The following is a 22,313-nucleotide window of genomic DNA, read 5'->3' on the forward strand; positions in this document are numbered from 1 at the left end:
AAAGAACCACTTGAGAAGTCAAGCTCAATAAGGATTTAGGGATTGGGAAACTCCTTTACAAGGCGTATTCCTCTAACCTAGCCCTTAAATCCTCACCTCCTTATCCTAGAAAGCTTTGTACCTTGCTTGAAGAGCAAGAAAACTCCACCCTTAACATCCTTCTAGGAAAAGGATCATTAAGGTCACTTCACATCATTTGTTGATTTATCCTTGACAAGTGACTTTCTATATACTGAATCTCCTCCCATCAGTGAAAGTCCGTGAATATTAGGGAGTCTTAGCTGAGGTGATAGTGGGCTAAGTATCCATTATTGCCCTTGATCTAGCAGTTGCCCCTTTAGGAGTCCCTTTTAGCTCCCCTGCTGGTTTGAGCGGTAACAGGGTGCAATTCAAGGTGTGTCATGTTCATTAATTTGTGGTATGTACTGACTACGGCCCTTCCTATGTTGTGCTGATAAATAGTAAGATCTGTTTTTCATTAGATGGGGATAAAATCTTTCTATTGATAGTTTTGGACTAATCTTAAGTGATTTGATTCACCATATGATTAATGGATTTTCTTGAGATAAATACATAGTGTTTGCAGGTATTTCAGTCCTTGGTCTCCAAGTTCCATTTGAAATCTAATTGGCATTGTGATAAGAGCATGTTGAATTTTATTTGCATCGTGTAATCATTGGCTAATCGACAATTGGATAATTTGTTCTAAGTACATTGTTGATTGATTCATTGACACTTGTATCCTTCAGCACTCGTCTTGTTTTAAGATTGCCTTATAATTATTATTAAGTACTATTGTCATAAAGTGTAATCAGTTCTTAAGTACTTCAACAATCTTAACTCAAGTAACTTCACTCATAATCGTTGCATAAGCATTCCAGTCTTAGTTTTGCACTTAATAACTTACCTCCAAGCATAATCTTGGTTGATAGACTCCTAGGACAACCCTCTCTCATCTAGCTTGAGGGATTCAACCCTTTTTAGTGGTTAACACAATGACCTTGCAATTGTTAGAGCCACAGTCTCTGCAGCGTCGAAGGCACTGGGTGATTGGAACACAGTGGGAGGTATCGTTAATCAGGCCACTGCTTGCTTCCCGTTAGCTTCCATCTCACAACCTACTTTGAAGACTGTTTCTCAAAATAGTTAAGGGAAAGGTTCAACTTAGATTAGGCATTTAATCTAAAAATAACCAAGATCCTTGCATCACACTTAGTTCTTAGGAGTTGCATCTTCATATAGGTTAGTTCATCATATAAGCGACAATTGTCCATTTGGTTACTTGGATATAATAAGCAGGAAGTTTTGACTCCATCAGGCATCGGTCTTAATATTAAATCTAATCAAATTCTTAATCTTGCTAAATTTTACCAAGTAGCTATGCCACTCAACTGTGTCTCTCGAACAAGTTGGTTCCCAACTTGTTTTCGTCCACCTCATTTCCATAGGGAATACTCGCCATAGCATGCTATTAGGAGACAACTAGAACCGAGTGGGAGGGGATTAGAGTGACAACCCCCACCCAGAGTGGTTGTCGTGGTGCCTGTACAATCCGAGCGACAACAGGTCTAATGGATCACTCTCCAATATAAAAGGAAGAAAGACATGACTACCCTTATTTGAGAAGGAAAGTGATGTATGGCCGATGCTATACGAAGAAGTCCCAAAGATGAGGGCTCCATAATGTTAAAAATAAAATTCATGACATCGGATGGAGGAGCGCTACAAGCAGCTGAAGGTCCCATGATCTCCACCAATGAAGAAAGAGTTGCTGCTGGAAATAGGTCCCTAATTAAGAGGGAGCCTAGAAGCAAGTTTATAATTAAGAAGAAACTTGGAAGCAAGCCCCTAGCTAAGAGGGAGCTTGGGCACATTCCTTTTTACGAGAATGGGTACATTCCTTCATTGGAATGGGTATATCCTCCCTAGTTGAGAGGGAGAGATAGACACATCATTCTTGTCTTCACTTGGGAAGAAAAAAATGGAGGATTGGATAAGCATTTGACATCTGATATTCTTTGAGGATGTGGTAGGGCATCCAAGATAAGAGTAGTCATAGAGGACGGATATTCTCTGAGGATTGAGAATCCAAGATAAGAATAATCCTAGAAGGACATACCCTGTGAACACCCGGGTGGGGTATGCTCCTAGAGAGACAATGATGAAGGTGCCTATAAATCATTGGTCTCGCCGACATTGTGCTCTGATCTTGTGGAGAGATAGAGCTGTTAGTCAAGGCCTTGCTATGTGATAATGCTGGATGGTATGATGTTATACAGATGGGTTACCAATCCGACTATTTTGATGAAAATTCTTAATAATGACAAATGTGCTCATGATTTTATGGAATTAATGAAAAAAGAAAAACAAATTTATTATAGTGAGTCTTGAGGCATGGGTTTCATGCTCAAGAGAATTTATTTTTAGGTCAAAGCACCCATTGAGTGCTTCTAGGTTTGTCATAAAGTCATTGAGTCATTGTCATGTATGAATGACCCATTTGTGCATGTTACATATTGTAAGAAAAATTATTTGAACCAAATTAGAGTCAAAAGACCCTCTAAGCCCATGTCAAATGTGCACGCATCAAGTCGGTCTGTGGAGCAACAAGTCAGCCTAAAAGGATGTGACAAGAAGCCTATATATAGAGCCATCGATCTCATTTGAAGTACACACACTTCACACACTCAAGTTCGATCACTAGAAAGAAAATGAGTCCAAAGAAGAAGAAGATAGAGGAAGAAAAAGTCGAGTTTTTGGGATTGTTTTTGGGCTAATTCTCTCCACGTGCGAAGTAATTAGGGTTCTTGCTGTTGCAGAAAATCCGAGTTGTAGAAGTGAAGTCAAGTCATCAAAAGGAACTATTTTGGAAGCTGAATTATCTAGGAGAGAGCATCTAATCAAGCAAAGGAGAATCAAGATCTAGGGTTTCTGTAGAATATTTTTCTGGACAAGTCAAAGTTGCAGAAGATTTTTCTGGGTAGGTCGAAATTGCAGAAGAATCTGCTGGGAAGGTCGAAGTTGCAAAAGAATTTTCTAGGGAGGTCGAAATTGCAGAAGAAGTTGCTGGAAGTCAGAAATTGCAGAAGTTGCTAGAAGGTGTGACTTGGTCTTGGAGGGTCTAGGTCTTGGAATTCATCAATTGAAGATTCTATAAGAAGAATGATTTTGCAGGTTTTCTTCTCAAGATTGGAGAGGTTTTGGCCCTGGCTGATCGCCTATATCTGGTGTCCTTTGTCTCATTGTTGATTATGTTTTGGTAACTGTTTGATGAAAAGAACTCAATAATAATAAAGCTAAAGAACAATAAAATCAAGAAAAGTAAAAAGTCTTTACAAGCAATTATCAAGAAAGAGAAATCACTTAAACTTGCTACCCTTAGATTTCTCAACACTGAGGATGAATTTCGAGTAGTCACACGCCCCAAACATTTCCTAGGACCACTTATATTCATCATTATATAGAAGTTAATTAAAAAACACCGTTTTGTGGGAATTTTTTAATTAGTAAAAAATCCTACTTAGACTTAGTCAAATTCCATGAAATTTCAGAGATGACCTAGCGTGGTAATATACATTGACCCTAGACACTCAAATGGACTTAAAACACGATCTTCAAGCTGTCAACCTGACTTTGGGATATACATGGAGTGAAAAAACCTAGAAAATTATTTGCTACTAAAAAGTGGAAATAGTTAACCAACTAAAAAAATACTCCAAGGTGTACTCGCTTGTTGATCAAGTCTGAACATCCTAGGTCTGTTACATATCTTTACTCATCATGCTAGTGACATTTATACAATATCCCAGTAGGGTTGCGGATTCTGAGGACTGAATGAAGAAAGAGAGAAGGAAAGGGGCTTAGAAGACCTGATGAAATCTAGAACTTTGTAAGTGTCGGAATGCTCTGACATATCCTTGGTCATAGAGTCTTCAAGCGCAACTTTAGTGGTCAACAATACATTCTGATATTTGTGGTCCCTCGTCCACATGGTCTCTCATTGATGATTTCTCCGGGAAGACATGGATATACTTCTTGAAGACAAAAGATGAGTTTTTCAGTTGCTTCCAGGAGTTTAAGGCTCTTGTGGAGAACTCGTAAGTAAAGAAGATAAAGGTACTTCAGACAGACAATGGGGGTGAGTATATCAAGAAAGCCTTCAAGGAGTTTTGTGCCAAGGAAAGAATCGGGAGAGAATGGAAAAATCCATATAACCCACAACAAAATGGCATTGCAGAACGTAATAACAAATCCATAGTTGGAGCAGCAAGGGCCATGCTATATGATCAGGATATGCCTAGATATATTTGGGCAAAAGCAAGTAGCACAACAATATACATTTAGATTAGATTTCCAAAAAAGGTGTTGGGAAAGATGACACCTGTTGTTGCTCAGATTGTATAGACACTACGACAATGACTCTGGCCGAGGGCTATCACCTTGATCCCCTACCTCTCCGCTCTAGTTGTCTCCCAACAACAGGCTATGGTTGGTAGTCCCAATGGAAGATAGAAATGCAAGACTTATTAGCAACCAACAAGTTCGGGAGACACGATTGAATGGCCTAACCACTCGGTTAATTTTAGTCAGTTTTAAAGATTTGATTAGATTTATATGTGAGACCAGTGCGTTATGGAGTCAACTTGCTTTAGATCGATTAAGGACCAGGTATTCGAATGAGCAATCGATGCTTGAATGCTTAACTATCCTATATGCTATGCAAATCCTATGACTTAGGTGTGATGCAAGAATCTTGATTATTTTTAATTAAATTCCTATTCTAAGTGTATCCTTCCTCTTAACTATTTTGAAGCTAGTCTCTAGAGTAGGTTGTGAGAAAGAAACCAAGGGAAAGCAAGCAAAGGCTTGATTAAGGATAACCCCCCTTAGGTACTAACCACCTGGTGCCTCTGGCACTGCAGAGACTGTGAAAAATCCTGAATCTAACACATTAGAAACCCCTATTGCAATTTCTGGTTTACTATCTCCTACTTATTCTTTACATTAACAAGTTATTTAATTGCATAAATATCGAAGTAAACACAAATGCAACCTTCACAGATACACAAATCATGCACTGAAGTAAACTGAGACAATAACACAAGGGACACCGTTATTTTTGGACAATCGTCCCCGGGAAAACCCAATTTGGGTAAGCCTGTGCAATATATAGAGGGTCCATATTATTAAGTAGATTCATGAATGCAACTAGGGTGCTAGAAATGGCTCACCCAACAGAGAATATCCTTGGCAGTAGTACCTCTATCCGGAGACAGATATTCCGCCAAATTCAGCAAACGGATGATCAAACCCCACAGTGACTTTGACTGTTCCCTGTGCTAGACAGCGATGGCTGCTCCAAGCACTTCGCTAGAACTGCACCACTCCTTTGGGAGCTGCATCACCCCGATTGTGAGCCTCCCTTGCTCACAAATTCGATTTTGTTGATTTGCTCCCAATCTACCCCACAGAATCTCCCCAGTGCTGCCTCTGAGGCCCTACGTCAGTTTCTACGGATTTTTTGCTGCCTGCGTTAGCCCTCTGCGTCCTCAGCGTCAACTGTTCGGCCTCTGCGTCAACCCTTCTAGGGCTTGCGCTGTCTCACCCGGCACTGCGCTGCCTCTATGTTATGTATTCTTTGGCCTCATATAAGAATTCCTTGCCGCACTGCCCCTCATTGCAACTGATCACTTGCTCGATTTCCTCAGCAAACCTCGCCCCAGAAAACCGAATTCTTGATCTCTCTTGGTGTATCTCCAACTGACCCTCAAGCTTCTTCTTATACTTTTCCTGTTGATGATTCAACAACTGAAATTAGGTCCCTAATCAACGGCTAAGATTAGGACTGGCTTGATCCTAGTCACTTAGAACTTTCTCACCCATTTTATATTAATATTTTTATTTTCCTAAGTTTAGACTTAGGGACCCATTAAAAATAATAATTATTTTACTATCTCTTCATTCGGGCGGAATTTCTCCAAACGATTTTTGGGTCTTGGAGATCTCATGTGCCTTAGCCTCTCCACCAAATTTCAGGGCTAAAGCACATCCGATGCTACAAAAAATCAACACTCCCTCTTAGTGAGGAATGTGCTCTAGCAATGCTTCACCATAGAAGCATCACACTGATCCTCTGCATCGGTCCTTTGTGTTGATGCTTGGCCTGCTACCCGACATCCACTACACTACTGCTTCCTGTACTGCTGCCCATGACACTGCCACTGCCACTGCTACATCGGTACTATAGCTCCCTCTCAACATGTTGCATCATGCTTCCCATAGCACTGCCACTGCTAACTGTTGCACTGCAACTCAGTTATCGAGAAGTAAGTAACTGACTTCACCCAAACACTAACATCCTGGTCAGTCTGGAAGCCTTGTGATGCTGAAGCTACCTCTGCCGCTATCTTGTGCTCCCTTTGCTGCCATTGCGTTACGCAACCTCTTTTGTGCCTCTCGCACTATTGCAACCTCCACTGCGCTGCTACAGAGTTCTGCACTCTAGCACTGCCTTGCTGCTCCATCACACCTTGTTCCACTTGAAACTTGTCATCATGCTATTGTCTTTAAGGGCTCCTGTAGTCATATGTGATCCAATAGTTTGGGCACCTCAAGGATCCTGCCCCTCTTCTGCAATCCTCTTGATTACAACTCAATGTCTCAACACCTCTTCTTTAGAGGTGCATGAGTACTCATGGCACAATCGTTATCAGTCTCAACATCCTTCTCTGCCTTTGCTGGAGCAACCTTTGAGTCGAAAGCTTCTCCCTTGCCTTTCTTCTTGGGGCACTGAGAGGCATAATGTCCCAACTCCCCATAATTGAAGCACTTGACCTTGGAGATATCTTTCTTCTTCATCTTTTGAACCCCCTGTTGTTCTTCATCTTTTGAACCCCCTGTTGTCCCACAGATGCTAGAGCTGCATCCTCCTCCTCTTTCTTGATTCGAACTCCCTTACCGCTACTCCTCGCCTTGGTCAATCTCCTGATCTCTCCTCGTCGAAGAGCTGCCCACATCTCCTCCCAATTTGGGAGAGTCGCTTTACCCAAAATTCTTTGGACAAACGTCTCCCAGTCCTCAGACACTGCATTCAGAGAAGCCTTGACCATGAACTCTGGATCCGGTGTAGACCCCACAGAAGTAAGTTGGTCGCGAATTCCTTGCAACCTTAGAAAGAATGGATCTATCTCCTCTCCTTTCTGCATCTGATATGACCTCAACTGATTTTCCAATAACATCTTCTACTGCACGGAAGAGCCCTGGTATAAGGTGGTCAATGTCTGCCACGTCTCCCTTGTGTTTTTCTCAGCAATATGTGGTATGACATGATCCTTGACCCCGCTTAGGATCATGGATTTCGCTTTTGCCTCGACCTCCTCATACTTCTCATTTGCATTAGGGTCAACTGGGACAGCTACGGTTTTCAAGGCATAGTCCTTGATGCGATGTTTATCCAGGATTGTTAGGATCCTAACCTTCCAGATGACAAAATTGGAGGCCCCATCCAATCTGTCCTGATCCCTCAATTCGTTTACTGCCATCTCTGCTCCTCTTCTCTAGACTCCCTCTGAGTCCTGATTTCCCTCTCGGAAATCCTCCCGCCAACTGTCATATCACTCCTCTCCAATCCTCCTTTTCCGTTGCAGCACAGATCTAGATTTCTTAGCTAGAAATTTGTCGAGGTAGTGCTTCCCTCTACCTTGGTTCAGTCTCCTTAGACACTGTTCTACACTCATAGAAACAACGTCCCACCAGCTCCACAAATCAAAATATGCTCAGCTCCCTTAGCCCCGACAACTGAAGAATTTGAGCACTTCTGGCTCCGCGTAATCAAAGTGAGAGCTGGATCAGCTCCTCCTGGCCATTGTGTCAATCCTTCCTGGCTTAGTAAGATGACTTGGCACTGCGTAAGCCTGATCTGCCTCCCTCTGCCTTAGCGCTGGCCTAGACAGCTGGCGCAGCTACTGCATGGGCTCCTCCCAGCGACTGCCTCTTCCTCTCCCGGCTCAGAAAGCTGACGTAGGCACTGCGTGAGCCTCTGCGTCACACTCTCTGCACTGCATCACTCCTCTCGTCCCTTCAGCTCTAGAACAACGCTGTCTCTCGGGACAACTACTTCTCTGCTGCAAATTCTCATATTTTCTCGGTTGATGTCTTCAGTCACCTCTGATCTGCAATCGCTCTGATACCATATGAAAATTCTGAATCTAACACATCAGAAACCCCTACTGCAATTTTTGGTTTACTATCTCCTACTTGTTCTTTGCATTAACAAGTTATTTAATTTCATAAACATCGATGTAAACACTATTGTAGCCTACACAAATATACAGATCATGAACTGAAATACACTGAGACAATAACACAAGGGACACCATTATTTTTGGACAATCGTCCCCGGGAAAACCCAATTCGGGAAAATGGGTGCAGCATATAGGGGGTTTGTATTATTAAGCAGATTCATGAATACAACTAGGGTGCGAGAAATGGCTCACCCAACAGAGAATATCCTTGGCAGTAGTACCTCTATTCGGAGACAGATATTCTGACAAATTCAACAAACGGATGATCAAACCCCATAGTGACTCTGGTTGTTCCCTGTGATGGACAGCGATGGCTGCTCCAAGCACTGCGCTGGAATTGCGGCACCTCGACTGTGAGCCTCCCTTGCTCAAAAATTCGATTTTCCTGATCTGCTCCCAGTCTGCCCCACAAAATCTCCCCAGCACTGCCTCTGAGGCCCTACGTTAGCTTCTACGACTTCTGTGCTGCCTACGTTAGCCTTCTGTGTCTTCTCCGCCAACAATTCGGCCTCTGTGTCCTCTCCGTTAGTTGTTTGGCCTCTGTGTCAACCCTTCTAGGGCCTGCGCTATCTCTCTTGGCACTGCACTGCCTCTCTGTTATGTATTCTTCGACCTCGGATAAAAATCCCTTGTCGAACTGCCCCTCACTGCAATTGATCACTTGCTCGATTTCCTCAATAAACCTCACCCCAGAAAATCAAATTCTTGATCTCTCTTGGTGTATCTCCAACCGACCCTCAAGCCTCTTCTTATACTTTTCCTGTTGACGATTCAACGATCGAGAGTAAGTTCCTAATCAACGACTAAAATTAGAATTGGCTTGATCCTCGTCACTTAGAACTTTCTCACCCATTTTATATTGATACACATTAATATTTTTATTTTCCCAAGTTTAGACTTAGGAACCCATTAAAAATATTAATTATTTTAATATCTCTTCATCTGGGTGGAATTTCTCCAAGTGGTTTCTGGTTCTTGGAGATCTCATGTGCCTTAGCCTCTCCACCAAATTTCAAGGCTAGAGCACATTCGACGCTACCAAAAATCAACAGAGACTGTTGCTCTAATGACTGCAAGGTCACCATGTTAACCATTAAAGAGGTGTTAGGCTCCTCAAGCTAGATGAGAAAGGTGGTCCTATTATCTCTATAAACAAAGTTTATGTTTGGAGGTAAATTATTAGATGCAAGACTAGCTCTAGAATGAGATGCAAGTCGAATGAGTGCTTCTTGAGTTAAGATTGTTTATGTTAAGTACTTTAGTTATGATTAATCTTCAATTATGACAATAAGTACTTGTCAATGGAAAGAGACAATCTCAACCACAAGAATATGTACCAAATTAACAATTTCCAGCAAGATACAAGATATATCCACGGTGCAATTGCTCAAGATAAATTTATCATCCACAAAGATATATTCAAGGAATAATGACAATGATAACAACTAGGGCATTTTATCCACTTATTGGCAAATGATACAATATGAGATGCCAATGACAATTATCGAAAAGAGACAATAAGGCTGCAAATGTTTTTAGCCAAGATTTCTCAACAATTATTCTCTTCAACATATGCAATAAGATTCACCAATCTTCAAGTTTAAGAACACTTAGATCTTAGATTCTAATATCACCACGATTATTAGATTCTCAATTAGCCAAATTGCTCAAGAGACATTCAATGATATTCTTTAAATACAATTGGGACAAAACACTTAAAATGCCAATTAGATCTCAAGAGACAATTGATTTAACACAAGGTGCCCAAGTAGCTCAAATCATTCAACACAACACCAAAGGATTAAAGTGCTTTAGAGAGTGAACTTATTAGTGCACAATTAGGATTATGAAACTCACAAGACAAGAGAACATTAGTATTTTTTATCCAATGTTACAATGCCAACAATCCCTTTTTACAATAGCATATTAGACAATGTAAACTAAGCTTTTCTACAATGAGTAACTATTAGAACATGAGCAATAGAAGCCTTATGACAGCATGAGTTACTCATGTTTTATTCTTATGCCAAGTATGTCAAACAGTCCCAAATTACTTATTTCCTTAAGAGCACTTTAAATGAAGATGCAAACCGTGAGAAGACACTTATGTCACTGTTAGGATCAGATTTCAGGAAGCTTGTGACAGTCACCAAATTTTCATAAAATCAAGCCCAAAAATAAATGCCCAATTCATGCGATGATTTATCAATGTGTTAGAGCATGTGAGAGTTAATTTTATGTTGATTCAATGTGTCTTTTACCACTGTTATGAATGATTTGATCTTGCTGTAGAAAAACAGTGAGAATTAGAGGGTTTAGAGATCAAATCCTCAGGCCTTGAGGCCTTGAAGATGGATGGGGTACTTGCCTACAATTTCTCTAACCTTCAATCACCAAGATTATGCCCAATACTTCTACAAAACACACTAAGAATTAGTCCAGAAATGAAATGCTTACCCATTGTGACAATTGTGAGGAAGAGAGGGCAGAATGAAGGCGCTTAGAGGGGCGGCTCAAGGGAGAGAGCCTAAGAGGCTCACGACAAGCCTTGGAAAGGCTGCCGCTAGGCTAAGGGAGGGGCCGAGAGGCCTTGAAGGGCTGCCACAAGCCCTATGCGAGCAGCGACTTAGAGAGGAGCCCACAAAGGGCAATGGTAGGCGAGGATAAGCCTTGGAAAGGCCACACCCAACCTCTTAGAGGCTGCGGCGTAGGAAAAAAGAGCAAGCCGAGATCTGGAGGAGGGAAATGAAGGGCAGCGGAGGGCTGAAAAGGCAGGACAGAGTGGGAGAAAGAGGGTCGAGAGGGTTAGGAGGGCACTTAAGCCCACGATAGGGATGAAGGAGGCAGGGAAAAAGGAGCCGAGGGGAAAGGGAGGCCCAAAAAAAGCCTGCAGCCAGGCCTTAGAGGCGTAAAGAGGGTTGCTGCAAGACCTAATAGCCCTGCGACCAAGGAGAAAAGCCCTTAGGGCTTGACGGCTAGGGCAACAAGGCCAACGACTAAGGGAAAAAGACCAAAATTGGCATGTGGCTAGGCTTAGAAGGAGGACGTTGGGCCTAGAGGTAAAAAAATTTGAAACCCTTGCCAAAATTTCAGTTTTCTTAGGATTTTCAATTTCACTGCAAAATTCCTTGACACTGGCCCTGCAAAAATTCTAAAGACTAGATCTTACCCTCAAGGGCTTAGATCTAGCACCAACCCAACAAATCTTCTTGAAATAGCTTAGATCTCACCTGCACAAATGAAAATAAAAATACACAAAACCCCAATATATACAAAAATTCAAAATAAACCCCAAACTTGAAATAGCAGCAAAACAAGGGTTAGAAAATATTATTCTACAAATATTACTTTACGGAAAATAATTTACAATATATATACAAATATATAATGCTTGAAAGATTTTTTGAAGAATAAATTTTTATAACAATGACAATGGCTTGATGTATTTTGAAAGATAGATATTAACCACAACCTTAACATAGTAAGAAAATCACATAAATTTCCTGAAGTCCAAACAAGGTCGGCTTGTGCCCACAGTCTATGAACTTGGAGCCCAAGGGTCGGGGAACTTGCAAACTCTACATATTTTCTTCAAGAAAATTGGTTAGACATATGGCGAATCAGATCACCTAAGATAGACCCAAAATCTACCAATGTAATGTTTTTATCACCATCTAATGAATAAACAAGTTTATAAATTTTTTAAGCACAATATAGGAAAGCACATACCACAGATCAATGAGACAAAGACACCATGAACTGAACCCCAAAGTCTTTTATTACGAATTTCAAACATTTCTAGCAGAACAATGGCTTCACACTAGCGTTTACAAAATTACATTAGCCAAAGATGACAAATAGAAGCAAAATGACTTCTATTTATAGAGAAATCCCTCCAAGTGGAAAATAAGCAATAATGACTAGTTGGCTTGATCTCCATCAAAATAATCTCAATTATCAATAAATACTTGATCAACTTTTAATCTCTGCCATTGAAAATAGTTATTTTTGAGAAATTTTCGAATTTCTTATTAAAACCATTTTTTATAAATTCAAAAATAAATATTTTGGATTATTATCCTCAAAATTTTGACTTTGACTTGACCAATAAGGTCCAAGAGCTCAATTTTTCTTAAAATATTCATTTATGCCTTAGTGGGGGACCTCCAAAAATTAACTTCTTTTTGACCCACGATTTTTTTGGTCATTTTCGACTTGGAGAAATTAATTTCTCTAATTTTTATTTTTTGACTCTAAATTAATTAATTTTCTGGGTTAGGAATTAATTTTATTTTTGTTAAAAAAATTAACTAATTGACATGAGGGGATTAATTATTTTTCCACCCTCAAATATTTTAGCCATGGTCTCTGCTTGCAAGGGGCGATGCAATACAATACTTTTACATAAGATAATTTACAAATTCAACCCTCAAAGGGCGAATACCCCGTTCATTATAGACCCTCATAAATTTACCCAATTATGCATCTCAATATGATCTAGTAGACCAAGTGATCTGTAATAAAATAAGTTAACCAAATAGTTTAAATTATTCCCAAATCACTTTTACAATAGACTCGACTAAGAACTCTAGGACTCACCTAAGACTTCGACTATAAATTCCACCCTAGTTTTGGGGTTTAAGTTGGAGGGAAAAACTCTACCAATTATCTGTGTTTAGAAACACACATAATGCAGTGAGACGAAAAACCACCTAGGATGAAATTCATCGCTAAAATCATAGGCTTACCTAAGTTGTTACATAACTAAATGGTCGTACTAGCATAATTTACATTGCAACTTGCATAAATTGGGTTTACAATGACATGATAACTAGCTGGTTGATTACTCTAAACTTTAAAAAAATTGACACAACTGCTTCCTTGGAACTGTGAAAAAATGGGTGCAACAACACCCAAGGAGGCATTTATAGGGAAGAAGCCAAAAGTTGGTCATTTTAGGATTTTTGGTAGTATTGCTTATTGTCTTGTTCCAACCGAGAACCGTACAAAGCTAGATTCGACTGTAAAGAAAGGGTATTTCGTTGGTTATAGCGTAACATCCAAGGCATATCGGACATATGTTTGGGGGACTCGGAGGATCATTATGAGATGAGACATTAAGTTTATGTTTAATTAAATTATTTAAGTGAGTTGATATAATCTCATCCATTGATCTCAAGTGAGGCTTATGATTTAATCCTAGCCATTGATTACTTAGGAGATTAGGGTTACAAATTTTGGCTTAATGAAATTATAAAATAACCCTAAGGGAGACGTGAAGACACGTTATTGTAGAGGAATTGAATTTCTCAAGAGTGTGAGGCTTGATTAGAATAAAGAGAAGTGAGGAGAATTGCAACAGGGAATTTCAGAGAAATTTTAGGGAAGCCAAAGGTAGGAAAGGGAGAGGTCAAGTCAGCTGAAGAGGAGGGCCCAATTACTAGAGGAGAGTCGAAATATCTCGAGGCCAAATTTCTCAAGTGTGCAGGGGTTGTATGAGGGAAAAGAGGGGTTGAATTGTTGGTGAGGGAGGCTAAATTTTATAGAGTTCGAGTTTCTTTAGTAGTGCCTATTTCCAAGGGTTGATTTCCTTGAGGCCGATTTTTCCATTGGAGCCAAGTTCCCAACAATTGTATTTTTCTGTCTATTCTTTGTGGGGTCTAGGCCCAAATTTCCTTGAAAATTTTAATATGAAGGAAGATTGTGTTGGCATAAATTTGTTATTGTAGTGTGATTGATTTCTCCATTTTATTTTATGAGTTATTGTGTTGGCATAAATATTTTATGGGTTTTTAATAGAATTGTTGAAGTAAAATAAGTCAGATTTGATATAAAAGAATTTAACATCTAGCATGCGAGAGAGAGTCCTCTTTGGGTGCTTGTTCGAGAGGAGCAAGTATAATGATTTCTTTCCCAAGTTTTAACTTCAGAAAAACATATTAATTAATTAATTAATGTTAGCTATTGGGCTAAAGTTTTTAAGGATAAATAATTTAATTATTTAACTGACTTACATCTAATCCCCACTATTGATCTAAGTGGGTCAGGATTTAATCCTAGCCCTCTATCACTTTGGAGATTAGGGATTTGGCTCAATAAGAAATTATAAATGGAGCCTAAGGGAAAAGATGAAGACACAACAATGAGACATTGAGCAAGAGACTTGCATGAGTGATATTGCAGTTTTGCTGAAGATTGAAGAGAAAGAGAGAGTGTGCAGTGGGTTCTTCCAGAGAGAAATTGTGGAGGTCGAGAATCTCTTAGTGATGAGGGCGAGATTTGAAAAATGGGAGGTTGAAAATTTGAGCAGGCTAAGACTATGATAGGGGAGGTCGAGTTCCAATTGAGGAGAGGCTAAGACTTGGAGGCATAGGCAGGTCAAGAATTCTAGGGTACAACCGTACAACTGGGAGGACGCTGAAACTTTTAGGAACATGCCAAGAGTTTGCTAGGGCCAAGTTGTTATTCAGGTAATCGATTTCCAAAGGTCAACTTTTCTCGAGGTTGAAAAACTAGTGGGCAATTTCTAGGTTCAAACAATTATTGTAGTTTTTGTGTCTTTTCTCTGTGGGTCTAGGCACTAAATTTTCCAAATTAATAAGGGTGAAGGAAGACTTGGTTGGGTAGATTTATGTGATATTTGTGATTCATTTTTTTGAGTATTTTCCGTTACTAATGAACTATGAAAAGTTAAAATGCCAATGTGTTTATTTTCAACAGTTCAGAAAATTAATTTACTGGTTAAATAAATTTCCGGGTATAAAATAATTGTTGTGTTAAATAGATCAAACCTCGTATTTAGAAGTTAACAAAAAGATAACTAGAAATAGCTGAAATGTGATGTGAATGTTCCTGGTTGCACCATACAAGTTTCTAGATTTTAAAACACTGTAGGGTACGACCGACAACATTCCAAGGCTTTTCATACACCGCTTTGGTGTTCCAAGGTGTTTTAGGTATTGAGATGTGGCCAAACTAGGCGTTTCTTGCAATTTAGCCCCATTTGTGCCACAAAATAGCGTTCCAAGTCTCCTAGAGAGCAATTAAGTGGTTTGTAGATTTCTTGAATTGTTGTACTTGCTGGGATGGATTCCTTGAGGGAGTGAATGCACAGGGGGAGAATGCCTAGATTTCTGTTGTGAATGGCTGAGAGGAGGAGATCCATGTTGAGAAATGTAACTAGTTTCGGTCATCATAATTGTTGTACTCATTTCAATATGTATCCTGTGTAACAAACAAGAAAATAAGAGAAAAAGTTATTATTACTAAAGCATGGGTTTCATGCTCATTATTGATGGTCTTCTAGGTAAAGGAATGCTCTTCGTGCTTCTATGGTTTGTTAGGTCTTAGGATTTATTGTCTTGAGTCAAAAGAGTCAACATCATGTTTATAAGACCCTTCTGGGAAAAATATATTTGTAAAAAGAATTATTTTTGGGTCTAGAAAGTGTTGGAAGCTCCAAAAGTACAAGTCGGCCATGGGAACATCAATTCAACCTAAAGGAGAGAATTCGATCCCTTGAGAAGGTTATATAAAGGAGCAATTCGACCCCATTTGGCACTCACTCACTCCACAAGTTTGATCTATCAAGAAAGAGTTCGATCTGTAGTTGGGAAGCAAGAAGAAGAAGAGCAAAGGTCTTGGAGAAGGAAGAAGGATAAAATTTATTGGTTTTTGAGCTTTGTCTCTCTCACACGTGTGAGGATCTAGGGTTTCTGGTGCTGCAAAAGGAGGCTGAAATTACAGGTCCAAGTTGTAGCAGGACGAAGTGCAAAATCTTGTTGTTGGTAGAGAGAAAACCATATATTGATGTCGTTGACCTTGGGAGAGCTGTCTTGCTCTAGGAAGGTCTCAAGTAGAGGTCGGATTAGGGTTTCTAAGAAAGATGCAAGGCCGAAATTGCAGGATGAGTTGTAGTATCGAAGCTAGTAGGTTGAGTTGTAGTGTGTAGTAGTTTGATCTCTCCAGATCGAGGGTTTGCAGAGGCAGAGGGAGCAACCAATATTTTTCGCAGAGCATATCTCTAGCTTGACGCAGCAGTTTTGCAGCAGTTTGCGAGAGCAGAACTAGTGTCAAGAGGAAGAAGAGCACAAACTGAGGGAAAATTTGTCCTCAGGGAACTTCTAGTCTCAAGAAGTTTGAATTCCCTAGTAGATAAGCAGTCATGTGTAGAGTTTCTCACTCCAGAAGGGAGTGTGAATAGTTGAGCAACAACTAAGCAGAAGGGAAGAGATTTTCTACATCATTCTCAAATGGCCACTGCCGGACATCGAGATCTGGACAGGTTGGACAGTGCTTCCAACTGTCATCTAGAGGGAAAGGATGTCCTTCCTTCTGGATGAATATGGCTTGAAGCCATATATTGATGCAGTGGTAGCTCCTCTCACGGATGCAGACAAGTTGAAGGAATACTGAAAGGAGATGGCGAGGGTGAAGAGATTGATCATAGATGGTGTCTGGGATCATGTTGTATCACACATAGCGGCCAAGGGAACGACCAAAGAGATGTGGGATACACTTTCCACACTATACCAAGGCACTTCCAAGCAATGGAAGATGTACTTGGAGGAGTAGCTGAGATGCACTAGGATCCAGAAAGGGGAAAGCATAGACCCCTTCCTCACCAGGATTTAGGAGATCTGGGACCAATTGTCAGCTGTTGGGGTAACGCCTCAACCCATAGAGCTAGTATGATTGGCCAATGGCGCTCAATAGTGTCTTAGACAAGTGGCAAGTATTTGTCCAAAGTATCTTAGGCAAAGAAACCTTGCCAAGTTCGGATAGAATGTGGGCTGATTTGCAACAGGAGGAGTTGAGACAAGCTCTATTCAAGAGCTCCATCATTGGCAGCAGCAGCAGATTGAAGAAGGTGAAGGAGGAGGAGAATGTGGCCCTCGCATCAAAGGGTCCTAGTCAGGGACAGGGGGAGCAGCAAAAGAAGAAGAAGGACATGTCGAAGGTCAAGTGCTTCAGATGTGGTGAGCTTGGCCACTACAACACCTAGTGTCCTCTCAGGAAGAAGGACAAGGAGGAGAAGCAGGACTAGTAGGCAGCGTCACAAAGATCGATAGGTTTTCCTCCAGGCTGGAGGAAGACTTTGCCATGTTCACTGACATACCCCCAGGAGTGAGGTGGAGTGACTTGGTTTTGTAGCCTCAGAGAGCTATAAAGATGGGTAGGGTCCTTGAGGGTTCCACTTCATGGATCATTACCTAGCTATGGGGGCCCACAATATCAGTAGCAGGATGGATTAGTCGAAGTTGATATAGTCAATACTAGAGGGGGGACTGTTACATACTAGTAGTCATCAGATACTAAGCAGCGTAGTGCAGAGTCAACAGCAACACAAATGCCTTAGTGAGAAAGCAAATACTAGCAGTAGTCAGAGACTTAGGTGAAAGATGTATCTTATTGATCACAATTGATTCAGTATTTAGGATGCTTTTCAGTTGTAGATGTTGCAGTTGCAGCAGCAGCAGATGGAGAGAGAGTTGCAGTGCAGATGCAGTGTTGGTAGTAGTTTAGTAGAGTCAGCAGCAACACAGATGCAACACATATCAGAGTTGCGCATTAGTTGGTGGGCAGCAACAACCAGACATCAGCAACGTGATAGGAGATGATGTAGAGACAGGGCATTGCTAAGGGGGCAACAACACTAGAACACATTCCTCACTAAGAGGGAGTGTTAGTTTTTGTAGCATCATATATGTTCTAGCCTTGAAATTTTGTGGAGAGGCTAAAGTGCATGAGATCTCCAAAACCCATAAATCGTTTCTTGAAATTCTGCCTAGAAGTGACTTGATTAGATTATTAGTTAGCTTTTAAATATTTCCTAAGTCTAAACCTAGGGAATATGACTAATTAATCAAAATTAATTAAGTTATGGTGAAAGATGTATCTTATTGATCACAATTGATTCAGTATTTAGGATGCTTTTCAGTTGCAGATGTTGCAGTTGCAGCAACAGCAGATGGAGAGAGAGTTGCAGTGCAGATGCAGTGTTGGTAGTAGTTTAGTAGAGTCAGCAGCAACACAGATGCAACACATATCAGAGTTGCGCATTAGTTGGTGGGCAGCAACAACCAGACATCAGCAACGTGATAGGAGATGATGCAGAGACAGGGCATTGCTAAGGGGGCAACAACACTAGAACACATTCCTCACTAAGAGGGAGTGTTAGTTTTTGTAGCATCAGATATGTTCTAGCCTTGAAATTTTGTGGAGAGGCTAGAGTGCATGAGATCTCCAAAACCCATAAATCGTTTCTTGAAATTCTGCCTAGAAGTGACTTGATTAGATTATTAGTTAGCTTTTAAATATTTCCTAAGTCTAAACCTAGGGAATATGACTAATTAATCAAAATTAATTAAGTTATGGTGTGAATCTTCCAGAAACTCACACTGATCGACTTCAAGTTAATCCTAGCCATAGATTAAGATATAATCTTCGCCGTTGAAGCCTCAACAAAAGATTATAAGAAGATGTCGATGGGCACTTGGAGAATACACTTCAGCAGTTCGATTTCATGAGCAAATCAATTTCCTGAGTAGCAACAGTCAGTTGCCGGAGAGAGAACCAGTGAGATCAAAGCAGAGAGAGAGGGGCAGAGATAGTGAAGCCGGAGGAAGATTCCCTGATCCGGTGAGTGCATTTGCAGAGAAGCCATAGTGAGGTTGACGCAAAGCAGCGCAGTAGCCTCTAGAGGCAAAGTCGAATTGCTAGGGAGAAGCAGAATTTCAGTGCCAAAAGCTACGCAGAGGTTCCAAAGACCAGGAGAGACTTTTTCCCAGACAACAACTAGTTAGACGGCTTGAGGAGATGTTGTTCCAAGCTGAGAGCAACAACAACTGTGCTAGGGCGACACAATGACTGCACAAAGGACACTTTGGATGGCTCAATTTGAGTTGAGGTTAGTGCCGGGATTTACTTGTGGGTGAGGAATTTCTCCTCACTAGATTTTCTTGCCAGTATTTCTCTGTAGGATTGCCAGTTTCGGCATCCAGTTGTCTCAGATTATTTCTCTACTGCATAATAATAAAACCCTCAGCTGCTGCACCGGTTTACCTGAGTTGGGTTTTTGAGGGGACATTGGTCCAAAAATAACTGTATCATTTTATGTGTGTGTGCTAGTATTTCTTCCACAGTTAATTTGTGTAGGTTGCAGTGTGATTGATTCAATATTTGTTGTAGCTCACAGTAAATAAATTGTTAAATTTAATTAACTATTAGGAGAATTATTTCCAGTTGCTGCAATTTGATTTGGTTCACTGATTTTTCACAGTCCATAGTTAAATGGGTACAGCTTGAGTGGGCCTAATGATTAAGAGCACGTGTTTCCTCCTAAGGGGTCACAAGTTCAAATCCAGAGTGGGGTAGAATATGTACACTTTCGGAGACTATAGTAATCAAGTTGCTGCACAGAGATGGGTCTGTTGTCCATCAAACAAGGGGGTCTCATACACCAATTTGGTGTCTGGCTTGGCCACGACCTTAAAAATAGATTATTTGTTGAAGAATTTATATGCTGTCACGTGTTTTAAGTAAAAAATGAGCACATAGATGAATAAATGAACATGCTGTGTTTTAAATGTGATTTCAATTTATACATTTCAAATTTGTAATCTGCATTTAGTTTCATTAACCACATATTTGGGTGCTGTTGGATGCCCATTTCCATACCTAGTTGGAATTCCAACTGGTTAATGAGGTGCAATTGAGATGTGATGAAATGCATACCTGGCCGTCAGCCCGGAGAGCATGGGTGGGTATGTCACTTTGACTGGGTGAGTTACCTTGAGTTACATGATGGCTTTGTTTTGGGGGCAGTCAAATTGACTTGCTGAAATACAGCAAGTTTCTGTGAGTATTGTATCATTTTCTCAAGACGACTCAAAATTTGCAGTGAAAAATATGTCCAAGGCATGGATTCTTTGATTAGCTATCCCATTTCTTTCTTTGCTGCGTGTTCCTTTTATGATGGCAAACTTGACATCTGGTATCTGTTTTAAAGTCTCAATGTAATTTTAGAAGTTGCAATTACATGCATGCAGAAAATCCTTGGTTCTGTCTCTATGATGTATTTATGCTAAATTGTTAATTAAAGATCTCATTTGCTTTCCATTTAGCATGTCACTGAGCCAATCTGTGTCACTTGTATGGAGTTCCTTTTGCCCGCTACGTTGGCTACTATCTAAAATCTTATTGGCTAGTCATATTTTCAGCAGTAATGAACTTTTGTCTTCCCTGTACCAAACTTTTATCAGGCAGCTTAGTTTCCATAATAATTATCATGCGAATCCTACCCCATATATAAGATGATGATTAAAAGGCAGCGTTTGTCATCCTGTTGTATGTTAGGTGTAGTCTAATTGATACTTAGTTAAATGAGGAGGCATAAGAAACCTATACTGGATCTGGTTTTTCTCATTTGTTGTCATAATGGTGTTGGATGGAGAGCTGGATTTACACAGCAATTTTATTTTTATTTCGTTACTAATCACCTCTAGAAGGACAGACTACTTTTGGGGAATTTATGTAATGTTCTTTTCTTGATACAAAACTGCTGCTAATAGAATAGCAGCACTTTTAGTCTATCCAAGTTGTAAATCATTATAGCAAATACAAGTCAATCATAGCAAGGTTGTGATGCCTAGGGTTATGGGGCACTCAAGAATTTCTATTTTGAAAAGTTTCAGAGAATACACATGCATTTAAGAAGACAAAATTGTACAATGTGGATAGATAAAATGTCAATAATTCAGAAAATGGCTTAATGGAAACCCTTTTAATCTGAATGAAGCAAATTGGGTATGATTTTGAATTTCGTGAATATGATAATAGTTTTCTTTAGGAAAATTTTCATTTAATCTCTGATACAATGGCAGACTGAATTTGAATTGTGGCTTACTTTGCAGGGGGAGGTTCACCTGTTCAGTTATTTTGTTCATCTCGTGATTACAGACAAGAAGGTCCATCTCAAATTGATCAAATAGTGGTCAATGTGAGGAGAGACACTGAAGTGGTATTTCAACCAATAGATGCAAAAAAGGCTCAACAGTTCAAGATTAAAAAACTTGTCTCTATGTCATTGAGTCCATGAATAACATTTCAGGTGACTGATTCATTCCTTTGAAGAGAAAGTCGGCTACATTCATCCTGAGACAGGAAGGAAGGATGAAAGATCCACAGGAAAAGTTCACTGCTAAATTTCCATGTAGATGTGTAAAATAGTAAAACTTGTGTGCAATTTGAGGTGACATTCTGTGTCACCAGTGCCTTTGAAACCTGTGATTAATGATTAGCTTTGGTAATGGATTAAAAATCAAAAGAATTTGGTCTAGTGACAACAGTCACTTGGCGTAAATGCAAAAGGTTTCATGAGACTGGAGGAAGTGAAGGTGAACTTCCAATTGGGCAGAGGAGTTTCAGCTTTTGGTTATACATGGAGTGCTTCGGAATAGCAATACCGCAGTTTTTAAGTTTATTCCAGTTTTACCATGATTTGTAAAGACTCTGAAGAAACTTTCAGGATATATGTTACTATAATAAGATAGAGTTTAATTTAGTCACAAAGAGTATTGGCTGCATTAAGGTGGCCTAGTTTGAATGAGATGGAAGGGTATATAGGGTCTTGGATTTAGCTGTTTTTTTTTTAATCAATCACCCAACTAATTGAATTCAAGTTTTCTATGAAATCCTAGATTATTCAAATAGGATATATAAGCAGAAGCAAAGTAACAGCATCTAGTGTTCTAGATCCCAACTCTCCTGTAATCTGATCCTTGGGAGAATGCAAACCTCCTCAGGTTACTTTAAAAATGAAAACAATCACACGCTCCTCTCCGTCTCGAGGATCCTCTATATCAACCAGCCAAAATAGGCCTCAAAATCAAATAACTACATTTGTAGTGCAAAATCCCTGCATGTCATGAGATATAGGTGAAAATCCGAGGATAAGCTGCCCAGACTATCCGATTGAAAACATGCCAATATTCAAGGGTAATGATAAAT

The 22,313-nt window shown here is 40.0% G+C and overlaps 1 protein-coding gene across 2 annotated transcripts in view; it reads left to right on the forward strand.

The window, feature by feature from the left end:
- LOC149266840 (plasma protein) overlaps positions 1-21,912 on the forward strand; it is a 278,870-nt gene extending 256,958 nt beyond the window's left edge. Inside the window, exon 6 of one of the 2 annotated variants that reach the window (XM_089431075.1) lies at positions 21,218-21,482. In XM_089431075.1, the coding sequence (XP_089287201.1) occupies positions 21,218-21,257 (40 nt within the window). In that variant the 3' untranslated portion in view covers positions 21,258-21,482. Of the gene's footprint in view, positions 1-21,217 lie in introns of both variants that reach the window. The other variant, XM_089431068.1, reaches the window with a different exon arrangement.
- The last annotated feature ends 401 nt before the right edge of the window (positions 21,913-22,313 follow it).

This window comes from Pinus tabuliformis, chromosome 6 (genome assembly GCF_031772625.1).
Source record: "Pinus tabuliformis cultivar Carrire ecotype Pingquan chromosome 6, CPIR1, whole genome shotgun sequence".
NCBI classification, from domain to species: Eukaryota; Viridiplantae; Streptophyta; class Pinopsida; order Pinales; family Pinaceae; genus Pinus; species Pinus tabuliformis.